Genomic DNA, 24,376 nt, shown 5'->3' with positions numbered 1-24,376 from the left:
TTTTAAATTACTGTGAATTGCCATTGAATTTTATCAAATGTTTTATTTTGTACGTGTCAAGCCTTTGTTCTCTGTGTTTAATCTATAGCTGTGATTAATTATTTTAATTGATTTTCTAATGTTAAGAAATCACTGCATTTCTGGAATAAGCCCCATTTTAAATAAGCCTCAGAAAAGTGAGTTGACATCTAGCAACCAGATCTTGGTTTCAAACACCCTTGTCTTCAAATAAAACAAGTGCACGTTAGATAAATAGCTAATTTGAAGACTGTGGCAGGAAATATACAATATGAGCCTGAAGCTCCTTGTAAAACCAAAAAAGTAAGAAAGCGCAGTGGTAAAGAATCCATCTGCCAGTGCAGGAGACACAAGAGATGCAGGTTCAATCCCTGGGTCCAGAAGATTCCTTGGAGGAGTGAATAGTAGCCCACTCCAGTATTTTTGCCTGGAAAATTCCACAGACAGAGGATCTTGGTAGACTGCAGTCCTTGGGGTCACACACGAAGAAAAGAAAGGAAAACAAACAAAACCAATGATGAGAGTGTGTCAGAGCAACAAGAGGACCGACTGGGAGGGCTGCTAATGGATAAAGGTGAACAAAACACCAATAAAAGTAAGTAGTTTATGTCAGTTTACAACCCAAAGTATAAACGCAGACACCAATGCATTCATAGTAATATAAATGATTGAGCAAATAAACATCAAAAAACAGACAAATCTCCCATGTGGAAGGATTACAAAAATACTCCACCCTCGGGAGGAGGAATACGACAGCACGCTCCATAAATATGGACCATGAAGAGTGATTTTCTTTCAAGGGGAACAGTACAGAAGGGGGGTTGAGAGAGAAACTTTACAGTGCAAACCTGACAAACGTTATCTGAGCCACATGACAAAGGTTCACCAAAATAATGGTAAGTTATATAGATCATATGCAATCTTGATACAATGTGATAAAAATGGCACTTTTAACTTGTGTTTTAAATACGTCCTCCAAATCTATCCACAGCTAACGATAAGAAAAACAGCAGGCAAATCTCCTTGAGACAAACCCCCCAAAGCAGCTAACCAGGACTCCTCAAAACTGTCAAGGTCAGCAAAACCAAGAGAAGTCTGAGAATCTGCCATAGCCAAGAAGAGTGTAAGGAGGCAAGGTGAGTAAATGTCAAATGAATCCTGGATAGGATTGTGAAACAAGGACATTAGGTAAAATTATGGAAATAGGAATAATGAATGGACTTCAGTTACTAATAACAAATCAACATTGTTCCTTAGCTGTGACAAATGTACCATATTAATAAAGGAGGTTAATAATTGGGAAACAGGCTATGAAACATTGGAAATCTCTGTACTATCTTTGCAATTTTTTGGTAAATATATAACTTCTCAACAGAAAAGTTTAGCTTTTATTTTTGTAAACAGTGAGTTGGGGATATTTTTTCATCTTCTTTCACATCAGTCTGTATAAAATATTATCTCTTTCACTCCAGGTTTGGTTGAACTCTGTAAAATCATTAAAGAAAAGAAAGTGAAGTCGCTTAGTCATGTCCAACTCTTTGCGACCCTGTGGACTGTAGCCTACTAGGCGCCTCTGTCCATGGGATTCTCCAAGTGAGAATACTGGAGTGGGTTGCCATTTCCTTCTCCAGGGGATCTTCCCAACCCAGGGATCGAACCTGGGTCTCCCACATCGCAGGCAGATGCTTTAACCTCTGAGTCACCAGGGAAGCTGTAAAATCATTAGAGCCTGCCAGTCTTCTGGGGGGTAGGCATGGTTAAAAACTTTTATCATGAAGTTTTAAACATCTGTAAAAGCATGTGCTGTGCTGTGCTTGCTCACTCAGTTATGTCTGACTCTTTGCGACTGTGTGGACTGTAGCCTGCCAGGCTCCTCTGTCCATGGGGGTTTTCTAGGCAAGAATACGGAGTGGGGTGCTGTGCCCTCCTCCAGCGGATCTTTCCAGCCCAGGGACTGAACCCACACCTCCGCATTGCAGGCAGATTCTTAACTGTCTGAGCCCCCAGGGAAGCAACGCTCAAACTGCTACAGTTATAAGACCAATTTTTTAGAAAAATTTATTCTTTTGAGGTAGAGTTGACTTAAAATACTGTGTTTCAAGTGTACAACATAGTGATTCAAAAGTTATACTCTATTTACAGTTATTATAAAATATTGGACATATTCCCTTTGCTGTAATTATACTCTTGTAGCTTACTTACTTTATGCAACGTAGTTTGTATCTCTTAATCCTCTACCCCTCTCTTGCCCCTCCTTCCTTCCCTCTCCCAACTGGTAACCACTAATTTGTTCTCAGTTGTGGTGAGTCTCTTTCTACTCTGTTCACCAGCTTGTTTTATTTTTTTAGGTACCATGTATAACTGATATTATACAGCATATGTCTTTCTCTGAAAAACGGCCAATTTTAATTTATCTAAACTCCAACTATTTCCCTCTTCCAGTATTATTTTGAAGTAAACCCAGATATCACAGCATTTTAAGGGTAAATACTTCCGTGTGTATCTCTAAACATAAGAACTCTTTTGAAACACAGAACCATAAGTTCAAGTTTACATATATATATGTACACATATATATGTACATATACACACAATAATTCTTAATATTAAATAGTCAGTGATCACAAGTACAATTATCTTACAATTTCTATGCATATCTGGATAGTGATGCTGAAAATTTTCTGCTATTTCTTCATTTTGTACTTCACTGGCTTCTGTTTTTTACTTCATTATTTACTTCCTCTTTACATATATTATTCCTCATTACTTCTTGAGTTAAATGATTAATTTAAAATCTTTTCCTATTATGTACCTTTAAAGGTAAACATCTCACCATAACTTTTGATTTAATTATATTGCCTAAGTTTGTGTAGATAGAGGGTTTTCATTTTCATCCAGCTTAAATATTTTAAATTCTCTTATAATTTATTTTCTAAAAAGTGGAAAAGACATTTGTGTATATATATATTTGTGTGTGTACATGTATAACTAAATCACATTGTTGTATACCTAAAACTAACACAATATTGTAAATCAACTCCACTTTAAAAAAATTTGAAGTGAATACTCTAAAATATTTTACTAAAATTTTCAGAGATTAGCAGTTTTGAAGGGATGTTATTGATTTCTGGTGTAACTGTGAACAAATATCATGAAAAGTATGACATTGATGTATTTGTGCAATAAGTATTTTATATTATAAATTTTATGAAAGCAAGTACTTCATTTTATTCTCTGCTGGATAAGTTGAATAGATAAATGAACATAATAATATGTAGGGCCTATTTCCAAAATTTAGCACATATACAGAAACATGTCCTTAAGTTTGCCACCTACCATTCTATACTCTTAGGAAGACATGTCTACTTGATTTTTCAACTTATTAAATTGCTGCTGTGAAAAAGAAAAAAAAAAAAGGTTCTTTTTCCTGGTTCTTTTTCCAGAGATATATTATGGATATATTTCAGCCACTGATAAACACTGTGAATGATGTATTGTCCAAGACACTTTAAACTCAACTGCCATGACTGCTGCTAACATCAATATATTAACACAGACAAGTCAAAACTTCCCATGAGACTATAACTAAGTTTTTCCAAAATTAGTTGATTTCTATATACTAATAACAAACTATTCGGAAGATAAATTAAGAAAATAATCTAATTTATAATTTCATCAAAAAGAGTAAAATACCTAGGAACAAATTTAACCAATAAAATAGCTAGGAACATATTTAACCAAATTTAACTCTAAGACACTGATGAAAGAAATTGAAGACACAAATAAATGGAAATATATTCTGTGCTCATGGCTTGGAAGAATTGACAGTTTTTAAATGTACCTACCACCCAAAGCAATCTACACATTCAATGCAATTTCCATCAAAATTTCAATGGCATTTTTCACAGAAATAGAACAATCCTAAAACACATATGAAACCACACACACACTAAACTGAATAGCCAAAGAAATCTTGAGAAAGAAGAACAAAACTGTATACATTGTGTTCCCTGATTTCAAACTGTATTACAAAACTATAGTAAGCAAAAAGGTATGGGACTGCCATAAAAACAGATACATAGTTCAATGGAACAGAATAGAAAGCATAGAAATATAGTCACACATGTATGGTCAATTTATGGTGAAGGAGTCAAGAATATACAATGAGGAAAAAACAGTTTCTTCAATAAATGGTGCTGGGGAAACTGGACAGCCATATGCAAAAAGGTGAAACTGGACCACTATTTTACTGTATCCACAAAAATTAACTCAAAAATGGATTAAAGACTTGAACACTGACCCGAAACCAGAAAACTCTTAGAAGAAAACACAGGCAGTAAGTGTCTTAAGATCAGTCTTGGCAATGAGTTTTTTGGATTTGACACTGAAAGCAAAGATAATGAAGGCAAAATTAAACAAAGGGGACTATATCAAACTAAACAGCTTCTGCACAGCAAAGGAAACCATCAACAGAATTTAAAGGCAACCTACTAAATGGAAGAAAACATTTGCAGTCATGTATGTTAAGGGGTTAATATCGAAAATACATAAACAAGTCATATGTATCAGTAGCAAAACAAACAATCCAATTCAGAAACAGGCAGAGGATCTGAATACAGGCACGTCTTGTTTTATGTGCTTAGTTTATAGTGCTTCTTGCTTGTGATTTTTACAAACAGAAGGTCTGTGGAAATTCTGTGTTATCAAATTATGGTAAACATTTTTAGTAATAATGTATTTTTAATTAAGGCATGTAATTTTTTTATACATAATGCTATTGCACACTTTAACAGACTACAGTGCAGTGTAAACATAACTTTTAGATGCCCTGGGAAATCAAAAATTCATGTCATTCACTTTATTGTGATATTTGCTTTATTGCAATGGTCCAGAACCAAACCAGCAATATCTCCAAGGTATGCCTATAGACATTTTTCCAAAGAGGACATACAGATGGGAAATGGGTACATGAAGAGGTACTCAACATAACTAATGACCAGGCAAATGCAAATCAAAATCACAATAAGATATCATCTCACGCCTGTCAGAATGACTATTAATGAAAAGACAAGAAACAAGTTTTGGCTAGGATGTGGAGAAAAGGGAGGGCTTGTGTACTGTTGATGGGTGTAAATTGGCAAAGCCTCTATGAAAAATAATGTGAAGCTTTCTTAAAAAATTAAAAATAGAACTGCCATATGAACCAGGAATTCCACTTCTGGGCATTTATCCAAAGGAAATAAAATCACTATTTTTAAAAGACAAGTGTACCACCATGCTCATTTCTACATTATTTACAATAACCAAGGCATGTAAACAACCTAAGTGTCCTTTGATGGATGAATGGGTAAAGAGAATGTGGTATATAATACATATAATGGAATACTATTTGGTCATAAAAAGAAGGAAATGCTGCCATTTACAACAATGTGGATGGACCTGGGGCATTATACTAAGTGAAATAAGACAGAGAAAGACACATACCACACAAATGTGTAGAATCCTAAAAAACAAATAAGCAAATCTCATAGATACAAAAATAGAAGCAAGGTGATGGGAAGGGGTAGGCAAATGGGTAAAGGAGGCCAAAAGGTACAAACCTCCAGTTCTAGAATGAGTCCTGAGGATGTAACAGACTGCATGCCAACTATAGTTAATAGTACTGTATTTTATACTTGCTATGAGAGTATACCTTAAAAGTTTTCATCACAAGAAAAACAATTTGTAACTGTGTAATGATGAATATTAACTAGACTTATTGAGGTGATCATACTGCAATATATAAGTAGAAACCACTTTTTGAAAGTTTACTTTGCATGCCTTCACTTTTATGAAAGACCTATATTTATACTGTTTTTGCCAACCAAAAGAAATTCATAGAGGACTTTCACTATTATGAAAAAGGTAACTGCTTCTAGTTTTACACCATTCAGCTTACCAGGGATTTCACAGGAATTATCTACTTTCAGACAGCAGGGGAAAGCGGTAAATTCATATATTGAACCATTATAGTGGATACCTCAAACTAATACAATGATGTATGTCAGTTTTGTCTAAAAAAAAAGAAAGAAACACAGGAAAGTTAATTCACCCTATAATCCTAAGCCCTCTTGTTTGACTACTGAAGTGAAAGTTGCTCAGTTGTTTCCGACTCTTTGCGACCCCATGGACTATATAGTCCATGGAATTCCCAGGCCAGAATACTGGAGTGGGTAGTCTTTCCCTTCTCCAGGGCATCTTCCCAACCCAGGGATCAAACCCAGGTCTCCCGCATTGCAGGCAGATTCTTCACCAGCTGAGCCGCCAGGGAAGCCCAAGAATACTGGGGTGGTAGTCTATCTCTTCTGCAGCAGATCATCCTGACCCAGGAATCAAACCTGGGTCTCCTGCTTTGCAGGCGGACTCTTTAGCGTCTGAGCTATCAGGGACGCCCACTGCTATCTGACTACTAGCAGTTAGAAAATCAGTTGTATTATCCACTGTCGTGAAGAGCAGTCTTCTAATTCTACCAAAACCAAACACCTGACCCAAGAAATGCAGCAGCAGGAATGGACATGTTTAGTACTGCAGCTCCAGGACACTTCCACCTGGGTTTCCAAACTCCTGGCTGCCCGCTTGTCTATCAGAAGCCAGACTATACAGCTGGGCAGGCATGAAAAGATGCAAGACACACTGGTCACAGTGCTGGCCATTCACCAAGGCTCCGTCACCTGGGTTGTGTGCAATGTTCCTACTTTTACATGTCTCTTAAATTAAAAGAAATTCTCTCTTCCCTGCTCAATGTTATGTGGCAGCCTGGATGGGAGGAGATTTGGGCGGAGGGAGGGGGGGATGGATACATGTATATGCACATCTGAGTCCCTTTGCTCTCCACCTGAAACTTTCACAACATTGTTAATCAGCTATACTCCAATATAAAAGAAAAAAAAATTTTTTTAAAAGAAGTGATCTCTTCTTGTTTAAGTGACAGCTATTTAACACTTGATTTCTGCTTCCTGTGAATAACTAAGAGGCAACGCAAACTCACGCACTGTAGAGGGCAGAGAATCGACAAGTTAAAAATAAGACTGGGACTAAAGTTTTCAAAAACCATGTAGATATTTGAAAAAGAGACCCTTGCAGATCCCTTTATATATCTATAAACAAAGACCCCCTAGAAACTGTGGATCCACAGGCATGAAGTTTCTTTTATGTGTTTTTGTATCAGTGAATTCAGCCAACTCCAATATCAGCACCACAGCTAGTGACTCATACTGTGGCACTGAATGAATAAGATCTGGTGAAGGTTTCTGCTGACTTAAATTTGCCTCATCCTCCAGCAAGGATGCCACAGAGGGGCCAAGGATTCTGACCTCCCTATCTCCTCCAACTTTCTTTTTTTCTCAAATTCCTGAGATGACTGAAAATATCCTAATCACTGATAGTTATTCCTTAGATGTTAATTACGCAAAAAACAAGGGGATATGGTTTCAAATTCAGCTGATGGTACACAATGGACACCCAGTCAGTGTCTGAATATCCATCTAGATGAAAGAAAAAGACCAATGAGCAACAGGGTAAATGGGGATACAATGTTTCCTTAGTGTCTTGAGATGAGTAATCAAAAATTGGTATTTTTCTTTTCCTCAAATTAGAAATTACTCAATGGGATGAAAGGGAGCCATACAGTGTTGATAACTTTGCAAAACTAACCCAAGCATTTAAAAAATTATATTTGGTAGAATATTAGTGTCTACAGATATTAATAAAAAATAAACTCATTGGTAGAAGTGATATTCTTTTAAAACTTTTTAATGTAAATGTAGAAAAGTGAACATATTAAGCTTTTTTCATGTCATTTTGAAACAGTCTTTAAGATGCTGTTTAGTCATAAGCATGTATACAATTTTGCTATTTTTTAAAAATCCAAACACATATTTTTAACCCATGACTCCTAATTGTTACTCAATAAATGAAATTATCTTTTATAAACTTGCAGAAGAAAATTAATCAGAAACAACTCAGCCTATAAAATATTAGATTACAAATTTCTAGTAATTAAAACAATTTAGAAAAAAAAAACAATTTAGGCTAGTGTAAGGTCCATCTAGTCAAGGCTATGGTTTTTCCAGTAATCATGTATGGATGTGAGAGTTGGACTACAAAGAAAGCTGAGCACCAAAGAATTGATGCTTTTGAATTGTGGTGTTGCAGAAGATTCTTGAGAGTCCCATGGACTGCGAGAAGATCCAACCAGTCCATCCTAAAGGAAATCAGTCCTGAATATTCACTGGAAGTACTGATACTGAAGCTGAAACTCCAATACTTTGGCCACCTGATGCAAAGAACTGACTCATTGGAAAAGACCCTGATGCTGGGAAAGATTGAAGGTGGGAGAAGAAGGGGATGACAGAGGATGAGATGGTTGGATGGTATCACCGACTCAGTGGACATGAGTTTGAGTAAACTCTGGGAGCTGGTGATGGACAAGGAGGCCTGGCATACTGCAGTCGATGGGGTCACAAAGAGTCGGACATATCTGAGCAACTGAACTGAAGACTAGGCTAAGGTTAATAGAAAAAATAAGCAGTCCAGTAATTGATGCAGATTGATAGAGACTGGATTTGGAAAATAATAAGTATGATAGCAAAAGTTAGATACTGCTTAATTTCCCAACATCATTTACTGAACCATTAATTTGGAAAAATACTCATTTTGATCCCTACCTCACAACAATGTAATTCCACCTAGAATATGCAAAGATTTACATACAGAAGAATAAAAACTATGTACATTCAATAAGAGAATGGGATGAATATTTTTAAGCTCTTGGAATGGAAAGAGCTTTCTTACATATAACAACATTTACGATGATATCAAAGTCTTTCAGACAGAATGGATCTGGCAGTAAATTGAGACAAGAGATAGGAAACAAAGGCTGAAACACAACTTCCCAGAATAAAGAGGAACATGACCTTATAGCAGTTTGTGAAAAAATAATGAAAGGTAGGTATGGAAACAATGGCAATAGTTATTTTATGGAAGAATTAATAAAGAACAAAGAAACAAACAGGAAGTATCCAATATGCAGAGAACAAAGAAATAAACAGGAAGTATCTAATATGCTGAAAGACAGCTTTGCCTAATAAAGACCTGAGTTAACAGAACAAAAGCACAGACAGAATTGTTAAAAACCCATAAAGAAATGTGTCCAAGTTACATAGCTAACTACTGGTGGAACTGTATTTTGGATCCACACCTGCCTTATTCCCATATTCATATTCCTCTGATTTCCACATATGTGTCAATCAGCCATCAGAAAGAAATCTTTTTACATGCAATGCAATACCTTGAAATGAATCCTAAATCAGAAAGGGGACATTATTGGAAAAACTGGTAAAATTCCAATAGAATCTGGAACTTAGTAGTAACATGTCAGTGTTAATGTCTCAGTTTTGATCATTATCCTATAGGCATATAAGTATTAACACTAGAAAGCTGGCTGAAGGGTCTGTAAGTGTGCAGCATCACGGAAGTCTAAAATTATTCTGAAATAGTGTGTTAAAAAAACAAAAGCAAACTCTCAGAAGTGATGCCTTTGTTACTACCTTAAAACTCATAAAGAAAAAGATTTATTGCATAGTCAAATTTTTAAAAGGGCATGTTTTGCATTATAACAAGTTCACAGGTTTGCTTTGATTATTAGAGGTTCACTGATGATTTTTAAAATAATGACCAGTCTTGATTATACATTTTTAGAAAATACAACTTATGTAACTTTTTTCATAACATTCTTCCTTTCATGTGATAAAACACAGAATACTATAAGTATTATTCCTTAAAAATGTAAGGTGATCTGGCTGTAATGAACTGTCTTCATTTCTGCAATAGACATGACAAAAGTTCTGGACTCGTAACAGTAAGAATTAAATTTAGAAGATTAATAGAACTGCCTCGTTTTAGGAGCTGTCAGATACTGAGAGGATCAGGACTTCAGAAATAAATGCATCCTAGGAGCAGAAAAGCTGAAGCATATAATTAAGTCAAAAACTCAGAGGGGGTTGACTAGGTAAGGAGAGGGGGGAAACACTGAGAAAAAGCAAAATAAAGAACATTAATAAAAACCAGGGCTTAGGTGTCCTAATGCATTGAGACGTGATAAACTATGGAATGGGGGAAATATCACATGAATAGTAGTAAGTCAGATTGGATAAGGGCACTCACTCAAAGCCTGCCAGTGGGTCCCATCACTCAGGGCATGGGCCGGGGATCTCTGGGAACGCTCAGGATGTACCTGAGTGCCTCCGTCACTTCTCTGATGCCTGTCCTACCACCAGCCTCTCCCTCACTGCCCTCTGGCCACTCTGCTCCTGCATGCTGTTCCTCAGGCAACCTGGGCCTTTGTACTTGCTCACCTCCCCACTAGGAACATTGTCGCCCAGCAGATACAATCATGGTTCACTCCTTTTCCTCCTCAAATGTTGCTCACATGCTAACTTTTCAGTGATACAGTAAACACTTGTACTGATCTTCTGGCATGCTACTTTCCTCTACCCTGATCTTGGTTCTCCATAGCTGCTTCCACCATCTATCAGTAATTCCATCAAACTGCTATTCTCCAACCACTAGAACGTATGCTCTCAGATATGTGCCTGATTGCTTGTTTTCCCACCAATACTTCCCCAGTGCCTATAATAAGAGCTGGGTAGGATAAGGGTTTGGTGCTCCATAACTTATTGGCTACTTCAATCAATACATAAATGTGATTTTTCAATAATATTATTTAAATAAGAGTAATAAATCACAGGTAACTTCTCCAAAGTTGTCTTTTGAGCAACCAGAGTGATCTTTTATTTGCTGGGCTCCAAAACCACTGCAGATGGTGACTGAAGCCTTGAAATTAAAAGATGCTCCTTGGAAGAAAAGCTATGACCAATCTAGACAGCATATTAAAAAGCAGAGACATTACTGTGGCAACAAAGGCCCGTCTAGTCAAAGCTATGATTTTCCCAGTAGTCATGTATGGAAGTGAGAGTTGGACTATAAAGAAAGTTGAGCACCAAAGAATTGATGCTTTTGAACTGTGGTGTTGGAGAAGACTCTTGAGAGTCCCTTGGACTGCAGGGAGATCAAACCAGTCAATCATAAAGGAAATCAATCCTGAATATTCATTGGATGGACTGATGCTGAAGCTCCAATATTTTGGCCACCTGATGTGAAGAACTGACTCACTGGAAAAGACCCTGATACTAGGAAAGACTGAAGGCAGGAGAAGAAGGGGATGACAGAGGATGAGACAGTTGGATGGCATCACCGACTCGATGGACATGAGTCTGAGTAAGCTCCGGGAGTTGGTGATAAGACAGGGAAGCATGGCGTGCTGCAGTCCATGGGGTCGCAAAGAGTCGGACACGACTGAGTGACTGAACTGAACTGATTCTCTCGGTATTTCCTACACTGAACAATAACCTCTATAATGTTTTAAAAGGGGGCTTCGTTTTACAAAAAACTAGACAGTTATCTGAGATGATTTCAACCCAGGTTCATTCACTGTCAGATTCAGAAAGATAAATTCTTCAGGGGTCTGATCTTATGAGCTTAAATAATATACCAGAAAAACCTTCTCATTATAAAAACTTCACATGAGCAAATGCTCATTCACATGATTCACTAAGCTAATGGAATCGTACAATCCCAACCTCCTCATTTTAAAGATGAAGAAACAGGCCTAGAAAAGCTGTCACTGCTTCACCTTCACTTTGAACACAGCTGAAGAAGTGCTGAACAGGAGCCAGCCTGAACAAAGATGGAACTATTACAGAATGACCTAGCTGAGAAACATTGTCCAATGCAGTGTAAGTCCAGATTGAACATTTTCAATTCACCAGGTAACTAAACTTTCATTTTCTTCAACTTATTCCCGTATCATTGTTCAGAGATCATACTGTTTGAACAGTCAAGATTTTCTTTGCCTTGAGATCACTAGCAGAGCAAGCAACATGATCACCTCCTTAAGTATTTTAGTATGTTCAAGGGCCACCAAAACTTCCAGAACCCACTGAACATTCAGCCTCTTATTCCAGACCTTTGCCTGCCCTCTGGAGAGAAGTTCAAGGCCAGCTTATTTTACAAGTTTCTTACTCTTTTCAGCAAATGAATTGCCAATTAACTCTCATGAAATCAAAAGGAAGCAGCTTTCAGGGTTTGAAAATGTGTGGCTTCTCTTTTTTAAAAAAAGCATTGGCTGAGAAATTGAACACATGCCAGTGTTTTGTTATCAGTGGGGGGAAAAAAAAACCTGGTGTCAGATTTCTCTTCTCAGAGGTAACAGCAGCAGTTAATCCACACAAGTCCATTTTCCAGGTCCCCCGACAGTCGTCTCTGATTTTAGAAGCACACAGGCAGATACTTTGGCAAACAAAGTCTATAAAATGAAGTTGCCTGGACCAAAACACCTATATTGATTCTTAGTACAATTCAAAACACAAGGAAACATCAGTTTCCTAAATAGCACATACTGAAATGGCCAGGGAGAGATACACCGCAAAGAGTTCCCAGAAAGAAGAGGGTAAAAGACAATTACATTAGCAAACATCTGAGTGTTCTTTTGTTTTGTTTCTGAGGTTGTGTTTCTTCTTTTTTTTTTTTTTTTCAGGTTTGTAGAACTGAGAGGCTTGAATTAAACTGTACTCTACTTATCTGAGAATCTGAGATTGCTCCTTTAGGGTTACTGTGCTCCCAGCTGGAAGCCTAGGCATCTAATAGACCTTCAGGAAATAAAGTCGACAACCTTTTGAACATTTTAACATCCTCCTTAAAGCCCTCAAAGAGTTATTTTTCCCAATTAATATTTCCTGCTCTCTCAGCAAATGGCAGATCTGTTTAAACTGCATTATAAACATATTATTTACCAATGTAGCATTCAGTTCGCTGCAAGCAAATATTTTCCTTTGAAATCCTTAATAAGACAAAATGCCTTTCAAGCCAAAGACCTTTGGAAGGGAGGTTGGGAGTTGGGACAGACCAGCCAGGACTTACCATGGCCCCCTCACTTCTTCTCTGGGCAACTTCTCTCTGCAGTCGGGCCACAGCCAACTTCTCCCTGGAGAAGCAAATGTACATGATTAGCTGACCATCCTTCTCAGGGCAGAGGGACACTGGCATGGCTTCGAAACATCCTTTTGCTGTCTCCAGGAAAACCCCCTCCTTGGTTTAGCTCACTTCCTCCACTAAACTTTCTATAAATATTTAAAGTGATTGGTCACGAGTGCATTGTTTTCACTGCGTGTCATGAAAGAGATATTTTGCCTTGGATTTTTGTAATAGCCAAATAGATGCTATATGCCAACTCAAAGCTTCCCTTTAAGTTCATGAACATGTATCACTTATAAATTCTCCATGGCTAAAATATTTCAGTTTTCCTTTCTGTATCGACTTTGTTCAAAAATAGTTTTAATTATTTTTATTTCTTTTGTTGCCCTATGTAGATAATTGAATTTGAAAAGCAAACAAAATGTAACCTGGTACCATTCTTGAAATAAGAACAGAAAATCCTTGGCAGGCTTGATACGTAACAGGAACACTGCTGGCCATTTTACCTGATTTCATGAGACTGACAACAACTCTATAATATTAATAGGCTTTATTATCTCCATTTCATACATATAGAAATAAGGCTAAGATGCTAAATAATATATGAAGCTCCCAGTTGGTAAATAGTAATATCACAGCCAAATTTTAGGTTTTCCTTAGTTCAAAATCTACTTAAAAATTCTGCATATTATTTTTTAGGATCTAGGAAATATGAAAATGTGAAATTGAAAATCAGATTATTTAAGTATTTTTTAATTCACAACAGGGAACTGTTTCTAAGAGCTTTGTATCCTTTATAATTGGAATTCTGATTTCACTTATAAAAAAATCTAATAGTCACCAAAATTTTAAAAACACTTTTGTAAGGTGACAGATATCTTCATTTTGGCCGGCTTTTCAATTATTCTTAAAAAGGTGATAGATGAAGTAGGGGTAATGAACTCTTCCAGTAATTTTCAAGTCTTAGTTCTAGCAAGGATCTTCCCTGAAATCCTCTGTCTTCAATTTGAAAGCTATGTCAGCCCTCTGCTTTGCCTCCACCCAGGATCAGCTACATGCAAACAGCGAGGAAGCAACCTGAATCCAAGATCAGGGTGAGGATTTCTCCCTCTCTAACCATTTATGTATTTGAAACGCTCAAGACTATCAAGAAGGCATGCACTTTAGCTTGGTTATGGGCTTCCCTGGTGGCTCACATGGTAAAGAATCTGCCTACAATGTGGGAGACCCAGGTTCAGTACCTGGCTTGAGAAGATCTCCTGCAGAAGGGAATGGCTACCCACTCCAGTTTTCCTGCCTGTAGAATTCCATAGCCAGAGGAGCCTGGCAGGATATAGTCCATGAGATCGCAAAAGAATAGGACACAGCTGAGCAACTAACACACTTTCACAGAAAGAAGACTGAGTTTGTAGTAGGAGAATTTCTCTCTCTGAATAAACACCTAAAGACACAAACTAGAAGGGGGAAAACTAGAATCAGGAGACTTTTGAGGGGTAAAGTTTTGTGGGCAGGACCTGTGCTTATAATCTATGAGACAGACAACAAAGTAGGTGGGAAGAAGCCAGAAAGAGATGGGGTCATGTGCCCCTTTATGAGGTTAGCCAGGCAAACAGCCTACACGTGTTTTCTGATCCAAGTCCAGATGAGCAGGAGCAGAGAACTGAAAGAGAAGACTATGACAGATTTCTGGTTTATATGTTCACTGGAAAAAACATAGCTCCGACTGTATGGACATTTGTTGGAAAATGATGTCTCTGCTTTTTGATACGCTGTCTAGGTTCATCACAGCTTTCTTTCTAAGGAGCAAGCATCTTTTAATTTCATGGTTGCGGTCACCATCCTCAGTAATTTCAGAGTCCAAGAAAATAAAATCTGTCACTGCTTCCATTTCTTTTCCACTTTTATCAAATAGGAAGAGGTAAAAATTGTCTGTATTCACAGACAACATAATGTTCCAAACAGAAGATTCAAAGGAATTTACAAAACAATACAAAATTTAGCAAAGTCACAGGATACAAGTGAATATACAAAAATCAATTGTGTTTTATGTATGAGCATCACACAATTGGAAAATCAAATTTAAAGAATTTATAATAAGATAAAATACTTATGGAATAAATGTAGTAAAAGACTTGTAATAAAAGACTTCTACACTACAAAACACTGTGTAGAGCAATTAAAGGAGATTTTATGATACACCATTCATGTGATACAAAAACTTAATATCACACTCAAAATTTTTACCAAAATAAATGATAAATTATTTCTCACTGGAATATACAACATCATGAACTAAATAAAGAGAACCCAGAATCTACTCTGATGCTTATGATGATAATTAAGATAATATAATAGTACCTGAACTCATTGCTTTCTCTGTGTACTGAATACAGTAACATTTAACTTCTAGTCTACACTCTAATCTATGCTGTATTATACTTCCTTTGATTGTTAATTTAGTATACCTTTTCCTCTAAATAAGAAAACCTTCCTATGTGATCAATGCAAAGAAATAGAGGAAAACAATAGAATAGGAAAGACTAGCGATATCTTCAAGAAAATTAGAGATACCAAGAGAACATTTCATACAAAGATGGGCTCAATAAAGGACAGAAATGGTAGGGACCTAACAGAAGCAGAGGATATTAAGAAGAGGTGGCAAGAATACACAGAAGAACTGTACAGAAAAGAGTTTAATGTCCCAGATAGTCACGTTGGTGTGATCACTCAGCTAGAGTCAGGCATCCTGGAGTGAGAAGTCAAGAGGACCTTAGGAAGCATCACTACGAACAAATTTAGTGGAGGTGATGGAATTCCAGCTGAGTTATTTCAAATTCTAAAAGATGATGCTATGAAAATGCTACACTCAATATGCCAGCAAATTTGGAAAGCTCAGCAGTGGCCACAGGAATGGAAAAGGACAGTTTTCATTCCATTTCCAAAGAAAAGCAATGACAAAGAATGATCAAACTACTGCATGATTGTACTCATCTCACATGCTGGAAAGTAATGCTCAAAATTCTCCAAGCTAGGCTTCAACAATACTTGAACCGAGAACTTCCATATGTTCAAGCTGGATTTAGAAAAGGCAGAAGAACCAGAGATCAAATCACCAACATCCGTTGGATCATAGAAAAAGCAAGAAAATTCCACAAAAACATCTACTTCTGCTTTATTGACTACATCAAAGCCTTTGACTGTGTAGATCACAACAAACGGCAGAAAATTCTTCAAGAGGTGGGAATACCAGACCACCTGACCTGCCTCCTGAGAAATCTGTATGCAGATCAAGAAGCAACAGTGAGGACCAGACATAGAAAAATGGACTGGTTGCAAACTGGGAAAGAAGTATGTTAAGGCTGTATATTGTCACCCTGCTTACTTAACGTATATGCAGAGTACATCATGCAAAATGCTGGGTTGGATGAAACACAAGCTGGAATCAAGATTGCCAAGAGAAATATCAACACCCTCAGACATGCAGATGACACCACCCTTATGGCAGAAATTGAGGAGGAACTAAAGAACCTCTTGTTGAAAGTGAAAGAGGAGAGTGAAAAAGCTGGCTTAAAACTCAACATTCAAAAAACAAAGATCATGGCATTTGGTCCCATCACTTCATGGCAAATAGATGGGGAAACAATGGAAACAGTGACAGACTTTATTTTCTTAGGCTCCAAAATCACTGCAGATGGTGACTACAGCCATGAAATTTAAAGATGTTTGCTTCCTGGAAGAAAAGCTATGACTAACCTTGACAGCATATTAAAAAGCAGAGACATTACCGAGAAAGCTCTGTCTAGTCAAAGCTATGGTTTTTTTCAATAGTCATGTACAGATGTGAGAGTTGGACTATAAAGAAAGCTTAGCACCAAAAAATTGATGCTTTTTAACTGGGAGTTGGAGAAGACTCTTGAGAGTCCCTTGAACTGCAAGGAGATCAAACCAATCAAACCTAAAGGAAATCAGTCCTGAATATTCATTGGAAGGACTGATGTTGGAGCCCCAATACTTTGACTACTGATGAGAACTGACTCATTGGAAAAGACCCTGATGCTGGAAAAGACTGAAGGCAGGAGGAGAAGGAGATGACAGAGGTTGAGATGGTTGGATGGCACCAATGACTCAATGGACATTAGTTTGAGCAAGCTCGAGGAGTTAAGTGATGGACACGAAAGCCTGGTGTGCTGGAGTCTACTGTGTCATAGAGTTGAACATGATTTGGCAAGTGAACAACAACATGTGAAGATATATGCCCACTTTCAAACAGCCATTTGGAATTGTGTGTGATGCAAACACAGAGAATCTCCGAGTAGTCTGAGTCACAGGAAAGACAATTTCCATCCCTAGCCTTGCTCCCTGGTTGCCTTCATTTACAAGTTGGAAACTCACTTTAGTCTAGTTTATGGAAACTACTCTCATTCAAAGCAGCCTGGTGGTGAAGGAGAATTTTCATGAAAAACAAATACAAGTGCCTCTTTGGGTCCATGCTCTGTAATGCTCTAAATCATGTGTTTAGGAAACACAATATATATAATGTCTTGGAACAAATATTACTAAAGGATCCCAATAAAAGCCCAATGTCTTCTTTGGGGTGGGTTGGCAAGACCAATGGCAGCTAAATCACACTACAGTGAGGGAACCCCAATTTTATGTCCTAGGAGCTATCTCATGTAGTAAGGCTCTGAATCATATTTCCTTTGAAAAGAGGGTTTCAAGGCTAAAACTCTCCAAAAAGGGTCTTGAGGTTCCATATTTTTGTATTCCCCAAATCTCTCAAGCTTCTGGTATTTCATGTATGTACATTTTGTGTCAGCAGTTTTTCCCAGTAGGAATTGTAATTTTTTGTATATGAAGAAGGATTGTCTTTTTTTTTTTATTAAAATTAAGAAAGTAATGGAGTTATTGAATGGGTAAAAGGATCTAAGATAAAATTCTTAGGATTTCTAGATGTTAATATTTCTGGGCTCAAATTATGAACTTAAAGTATTAAAACTTAAATTGGTCTTTTTTTTTAACTGTACTCTCATTTGCCCTCAGTTTAGTTGCTGCTTGGCAAGCCATATCTTCCAATTCCCATGGCCCCAATATATGTATGAAACCAACTGGGACCAGCATCTTTTTCATATATATTCAGGGTTCTTAAAAACAGCTTTGTATAAGAAATAAAGAATCCTTAACTTGCAGGCTACCCAAGGCAAATTAAACCCACTCCCAAATACTCTGGTTCCTATTTGAAGGCCTTAGCTTATCTGCTAAAAATTGACAACTGTGCTTTTGCAATGTATCTCTGTTTTGTTTTGTGTTTGTAGCAAAGTCAGTAACTCATTATGAAGAGGATATTGACTTTATGATTGCAAGACAAATGTCCAGAGATATTTTATCAAGAGCTGTGGCCCCTTATTTATAGAACAGGGATAAAAAAGGATATAAAAAATAAACAAACAATAAAACAAAAGAGATCACAACACTCACTTCTCCTTCAGGTAAATGCAAAGAGAACTTTTCTCTCCAAGAAGGATGAAACAGAGCTACATTTTTATTCAAGTTTATACCCAAATGCTGAATTAGTCCCAGGTTTCTAAATCTTTCACGGCAGCCCCAGACAATCTCATCTAAAGATCGTAATAAACAACAACAAAATTATTTACATGAACCATGAACCTTCAGAATACCACTGACACATCTGCAAGTTAAGCCACAGAAAGATTGTCTACAATGATATTGACATCAACAGGATGTTGGCATTTGTAAAACCCAGAAAAGACCTGCAAGGTTTGGATGTTTAGAAAAATGATCCCCAGAGAGAAAGCAGCTTGCAAAGTGGGACTGTATTCAGTTTTTGATGTGTGGAGACCTCAAACTTCAGGGCACCAAACAGCCATCTGTTGCAGGAGTGGGGCAGGCGGCCCTGTCTGGAGACAAGTCAGTGGTGTTCTCTTTTCATTTGCAAGGAAGCCCTGCATCCATCCTGAATGCACAGGAATGATGCCACTGTTCAGGCTTGCTCTCCACCAAGCAGATGGTACCCCTGAGACACTGCCCTGAAGGAAGGGTCTGCACTGGTTGATACTCCATGGGCGTGTGGAGAATTACTTCTATTCATTGTAAGTCCCATCACACCCAAACTGGCTATATACAAAACACATTTGAAAGGTGCAGATCGAAACACACATCCAGCAAGCTATCAATACAGTAAGCACTCTGTGTGTTTTCATCAAATTGCCAGCTAATCTGCTATTTCTACTTGACTCTTCTAGAAAAATAAAGTATAACAACTAAGCATGTTCACGTATATATTAAAAAAAATATTATTGAGCAGCTTACAAACCTTAAGTCCATTTCCTTTACTGTGGGAAAGATACTGTGATATTTAAGAATCTTCTAATATCCCACCAAACTGTACCTTCATGTTCGTTTTGGTTGTGAGGATAAACTCCTATATTTTAAAGTATTTAAACTCAAGTTATTTTATGTATTATATAATGTATATCTCTATCCCTATTTTAATTTATTTGGAATAGTCTGCTGATTATGTGTAGCAATCCAATGACGGAAATACTAATTCATTCAGCAAACATTTAATGTGAGTTTACTCTAGGCCTGGCGTGATACTAGGCACCGGGAAATAAAGATAAATAAGATGGTTCCAAATTCAGAGAGATCAGGGTATGACAGAGAGGGCATGCCCAGGCACACCTGTGTCATAAGCTGCATGAGCGTAACACAAGTGGTGTGTATTAAAAGTGCTGTGTGCCATATATATGGAATTTAGAAAGATGGTAACGATAACCCTATATGCAAAACAGAAAAAGAGACTCAGATGTATAGAACAGACTTGTGGACTCTGGGAGAAGGCGAGGGTGGGATGTTTCAAGAGAACAGCATCGAAACATGTATATTATCTAGGGTGAAACAGATCACCAGCCCAGGTTGGGTACATGAGACAAGTGCTCGGGCCTGGTGCATTGGGAAGACCCAGAGGGATCAGGTGGAGAGGGAGGTGGGAGGGGGAACCAGGATGGGGAATACATGTAAATCCATGGCTAATTCATTTCAGTGTATGACAAAAACCACTGCAATGATGTAAAGTAATTAGCCTCCAACTAATAAAAATAAATGGAAAAATAAATAAATAAAGGCATCTGAGCCTGAAAAAAAAAAAAGTGCTGTGTGCTTAAAAGCTGGTTTTTAAAATGAATGTTAATGATGTTTTAAAAAAAATAGAAATTAGTATACTGTAATGGTCTTTATCTTTCTGGCTTACTTCACTCTGTATAATGGGCTCCAGTTTCATCCATCTCATTAGAACTGATTCAAATGAATTCTTTTTAATGGCTGAGTAATATTCCATGGTGTATATGTACCACCACTTCCTTATCCATTCATCTGCTGATGGGCATCTAGGTTTCTTCCATGTCCTGGCTATTATAAATAGTGCTGCGATGAACACTGGGGTGCATGTGTCTCTTTCAGATCTGGTTTCCTTGGTGTGTATGCCCAGAAGTGGGATTGCTGGGTCATATGGCAGTTCTATTTCCAGCTTTTGAAGAAATCTTCACACTGTTTTCCATAGTGGCTGTACTAATTTGCATTCCCACCAACAGTGTAAGAGGGTTCCCTTTTCTCCACACCCTCTCCAGCATTTATTGCTTGTAGACTTTTGGATAGCAGCCATCCTGACTGGCGTGTAATGGTACCTCATTGTGGTTCTGATTTGCATTTCTCTGATAATGAGTTGATTGCACTATTAAATTCCTTAAGTTTTGCAGGTGATGGTACTGGATTTCAGTTCCAAGTTTTGCCCCTTTAGACGATAATGTTATCCAGGTTATTATTATTATTTTTTTTTTTTTTCAGAAAAACTCAATCGACTTCTTCAGCCCTTTCCATTCCAATATACCATATCACAATTATAAAAATTAATATTAACAGTTAATATTTATTAAGCAGTTAGTATGTCAAGCACAGTTCTAAATACATGAAATACTGCAACTTCAATCCCATGAGTTAGGTATTACTATCATCAACAGGACACAGAGCAATGATTCTCAAACTTTTTAGAAACTTTTTACACTCTGAAAAAAATCTGAGGACTCCAAAGAGCTTTAATATATGTAGGTTATACCTACCAGTGTTTACCATAGTCAAAATTAAAACAGGCTTTAAATATACATTAATTTATAGTATAATATGTATACTACATATACTAGTCTATTTGAAAAAATAATTTCATTATAAATATGTAATTATGAAATGCAACTATATACAAAACTAAAATTAGTAAAAAGAATGGCAGTGTTTTACAGTTTTGCTAATGCCTTCCATGTTTGCCTAACAAAAAAAGACATCTGGATTCCCATAACTACTTCTGTATTCAGGATGTTGCAATGTTACACATTCAGTAGCCTCTGGCAAACCACTGTACACCCATGAGAGTGAAAAAGACAAATAACATATAAGTATTCTTATAAACACAGTTTTGACCTCTGAATTCTTGAAAAAGTTGTAGAGCCCCTGGAGCCCCCGGTCAGCAGCCTGAGTGCTCTTGATGTACAGTGACACCTACGTTCCGTGGGCAACCTGAGGCTCAAGTAGTCTGGAAAACATGCCCACTGTGCCCTAGCTGTTAAGTTCAAATACAAACACACAGGTATTTCTATATTTGCAAAATAGTAATGAATATTTATGCAGTTAAAATCTCATTTGCTAGAACTTGTGCCTCTGCATTTACCATCAGCTATAAAACACTGCCTCTCCTGCTAGAAAAGGAATCACCAATTGAAACAAGCTGGACCTGAGACCCTTTGCTAAAAGGCTTGCACCTGGAAAAACATCTCCTCCAGCAACAAAATACAAAGAAACTATAAGGGACTAAAAATAACTGTGTGCATGTGCAACTGAGCAAATCATGGACAACAAGATACAAAGAGACCAAAAAACCCCACTGCCACTTCTGAGGAGCAGGGAGCAAAAGCAGGTCACTGCATGCCCCCTGAACACAGCATCACCAAAGCAGTGGGTAAACCACCTAAGCGACCCCTCCACTGGATTCCTGGACACACACCTCTACCTTCACCAAATATAAAGAACCAGCTTGCCTCCCCGATGTGGGAGTGAGTGAGGAAGAGAACCTGTTGCTTCTCCAAGCTCTGGCCCCCATAACTACACCAGAGGCCCCAATAAAGCCTTGCCTGAATTTCCTGTCTGACCTCTGATCAATTTCTATTGATTAAGGAGGCCAAGAACCCTTGTCAGTATCACAATAATGCGAGAAATAATGGGGGTCTTTAAGGATAAAACTCTTGACTATTTGAAGGGCAATCAATAGGAAAATTTCTGATCAAACTTTTCAAGGACATACTGAATTCCAAGAACTATGAACCTACAGTTCTGGCAGAGTAGAAGAAAAATACTAATGATATTCCCCATACATGCTCAGGCACACACTTTATTTCAATTAACTCTTCCCCCTCCCCCATTTTTTTCCCTACAAAGATCTCATCAAGTGCCCAAGGAGAAATGAGATAAATGATTCCTATCATTTATACCTTGGGGCAGAGAGTCACACTCTAAATTCTTGGAGAAAAGTTTCAATAAGTTATCCACCTTCCCATTTCTGAATGGGCCCCACGGATAAGACCATGTGTGTTTGAGAGAGAGGAGAGCAGGTCTGCTCCCCCAGGAGGCCTAGAACCATTCTCTGCACACACACAGGCGTCCTAGGGAGGTGTCAGCCACAGAGGCAGGACAATGCCGAGTGCCAGGTGCGCCTGTGGAGTGGGCAGATGGGGAGATCAGTGGCAACAGGCCCTGAGTAATGGTTAAATTAATTAGCCTTCCAAAACAGATCATTTAATTACTCATCCACTTGGATATTCAGAGCGAGAGGAGACTTAAGAGAAACTTTGGGAGCTATAATCCAGATGAAAGAAATGTTTGTACAACTCTTTCCAATGCACAATGTCAGTGTTGGCCCCAACACTTTTACATACTAAAAATCACCCTCTTATGCCGTATTTCAGAGGACTCAATTAAAATCTACAATACATAAAAGGCAGTAAGTTGAGAGTGGTTCTAAATTGGTGACCTTAAACGGTCTGGGGCAGCAAAACCTAAGGCAGCATACACACCCACTGACTTTGAGAGAGAGGGGCAGTGTAGTAACAGTGTGTTGTGCTAATTAACCAAATTCCCTTTATACCAAAAAAAAAAAAAATGTTAACACAAACTTTTTAGAGCATTCAGCATACTGGAACACAGAGATCATAAATAAAAACAAATGCCCACTCTAATTTCATTTGCCTGAATTCCTGACGGTCTTCCATCCACATGCTGTTCCTCATGGTGCTTTCTGAAGTGCTATCAATTTTTTTTTTCCAATTTTCTAAATTTCTTGAGAATTTTCTAAAAGTTCTCTAAATGAGATGTCACGTTTAAGTATCTTAGACTTTGAAAAAGCATAGATACATGTATGTGTTACTGAATCACTTTGACGTACACCTGAAGCTAACACAACACTGTTAATCAGCTATAATATAAAGATTAAAAAAAAATTGTTCTACAATGAACGTTCTTCCACTCTCAAAAATGGTGTCTCAAATGACACCCGCATGTTCATTTAGTGGTTCATTAATTCATCCATACAGCCGCTTGTTCCACCCACTGTATCCTAATTGCTTACCAGTTTCTCGCCTCCACTGGGTGCTAAGACCCAGACAAGAAGGACTTCACTGTCCTTGTGTGTCAGAGGCACAGACACATCCTCAATGAATGAAAGGCCATGCTTCAGGGCAAAGACAACCTATGGGCTTGAGGCAAGACCACAAGCTGTCTTCTGAGTATCTGAATCTGTCCTGAGGATCAAAGGTTAGTCCCATGCCCCAGAGCTTAACAAAATGTGCCAATAGTAAATCCTACTACTACCAACACACTGGCAGAACTCTGCTCATTTTAGATGAACCATGTACTCTTGTCAGCAAATAAATAAACTAGTGAAGAAATATTTCTGGGGTTTCTCTCCTGTATTTCTAATGCTTAGAATTATTAGCTTTCACTAGAAGAATACATGCTTTCATCCCAACATGTTTTATAAACACAGGGTCTACTAACTTTATTGAACAAACACTGAGTTAAAACAACCCCATTTTCTTCTCTTCTTTTTGTGGGGCCGAAGAAAATCCCAAAGGTCTTCTACCTAATGTGTACACATTACAACAAAAAACTACCCCCCCCCATTAATACAGGAAATTTGAGTCTTAACTTTTGCTATAACTTCTTTCTTGAA

The 24,376-nt window shown here is 37.6% G+C and overlaps 1 protein-coding gene across 9 annotated transcripts in view; it reads right to left on the bottom strand.

Annotated features, from left to right (window-relative positions):
* The window catches only part of NCKAP5 (NCK associated protein 5), a 1,117,154-nt gene that overhangs the window by 587,529 nt on the left and 505,249 nt on the right, over positions 1 to 24,376 (bottom strand). For all 9 annotated transcript variants that reach the window (XR_011491008.1, XM_070476293.1, XM_070476296.1 and 6 more), the window contains one exon: positions 13,036 to 13,099. Coding sequence is in view for 8 of the 9 variants with exons in the window: in XM_070476293.1 (XP_070332394.1) it covers positions 13,036 to 13,099 (64 nt within the window). In the remaining variant the exon portion in view is untranslated. The remainder of the gene's footprint in view (positions 1 to 13,035; positions 13,100 to 24,376) is intronic.

Source organism: Odocoileus virginianus, chromosome 13, assembly GCF_023699985.2.
Source record: "Odocoileus virginianus isolate 20LAN1187 ecotype Illinois chromosome 13, Ovbor_1.2, whole genome shotgun sequence".
In the NCBI taxonomy this organism is placed as follows: Eukaryota; Metazoa; Chordata; class Mammalia; order Artiodactyla; family Cervidae; genus Odocoileus; species Odocoileus virginianus.
This window is presented reverse-complemented; position numbering and strand designations above follow the sequence as displayed.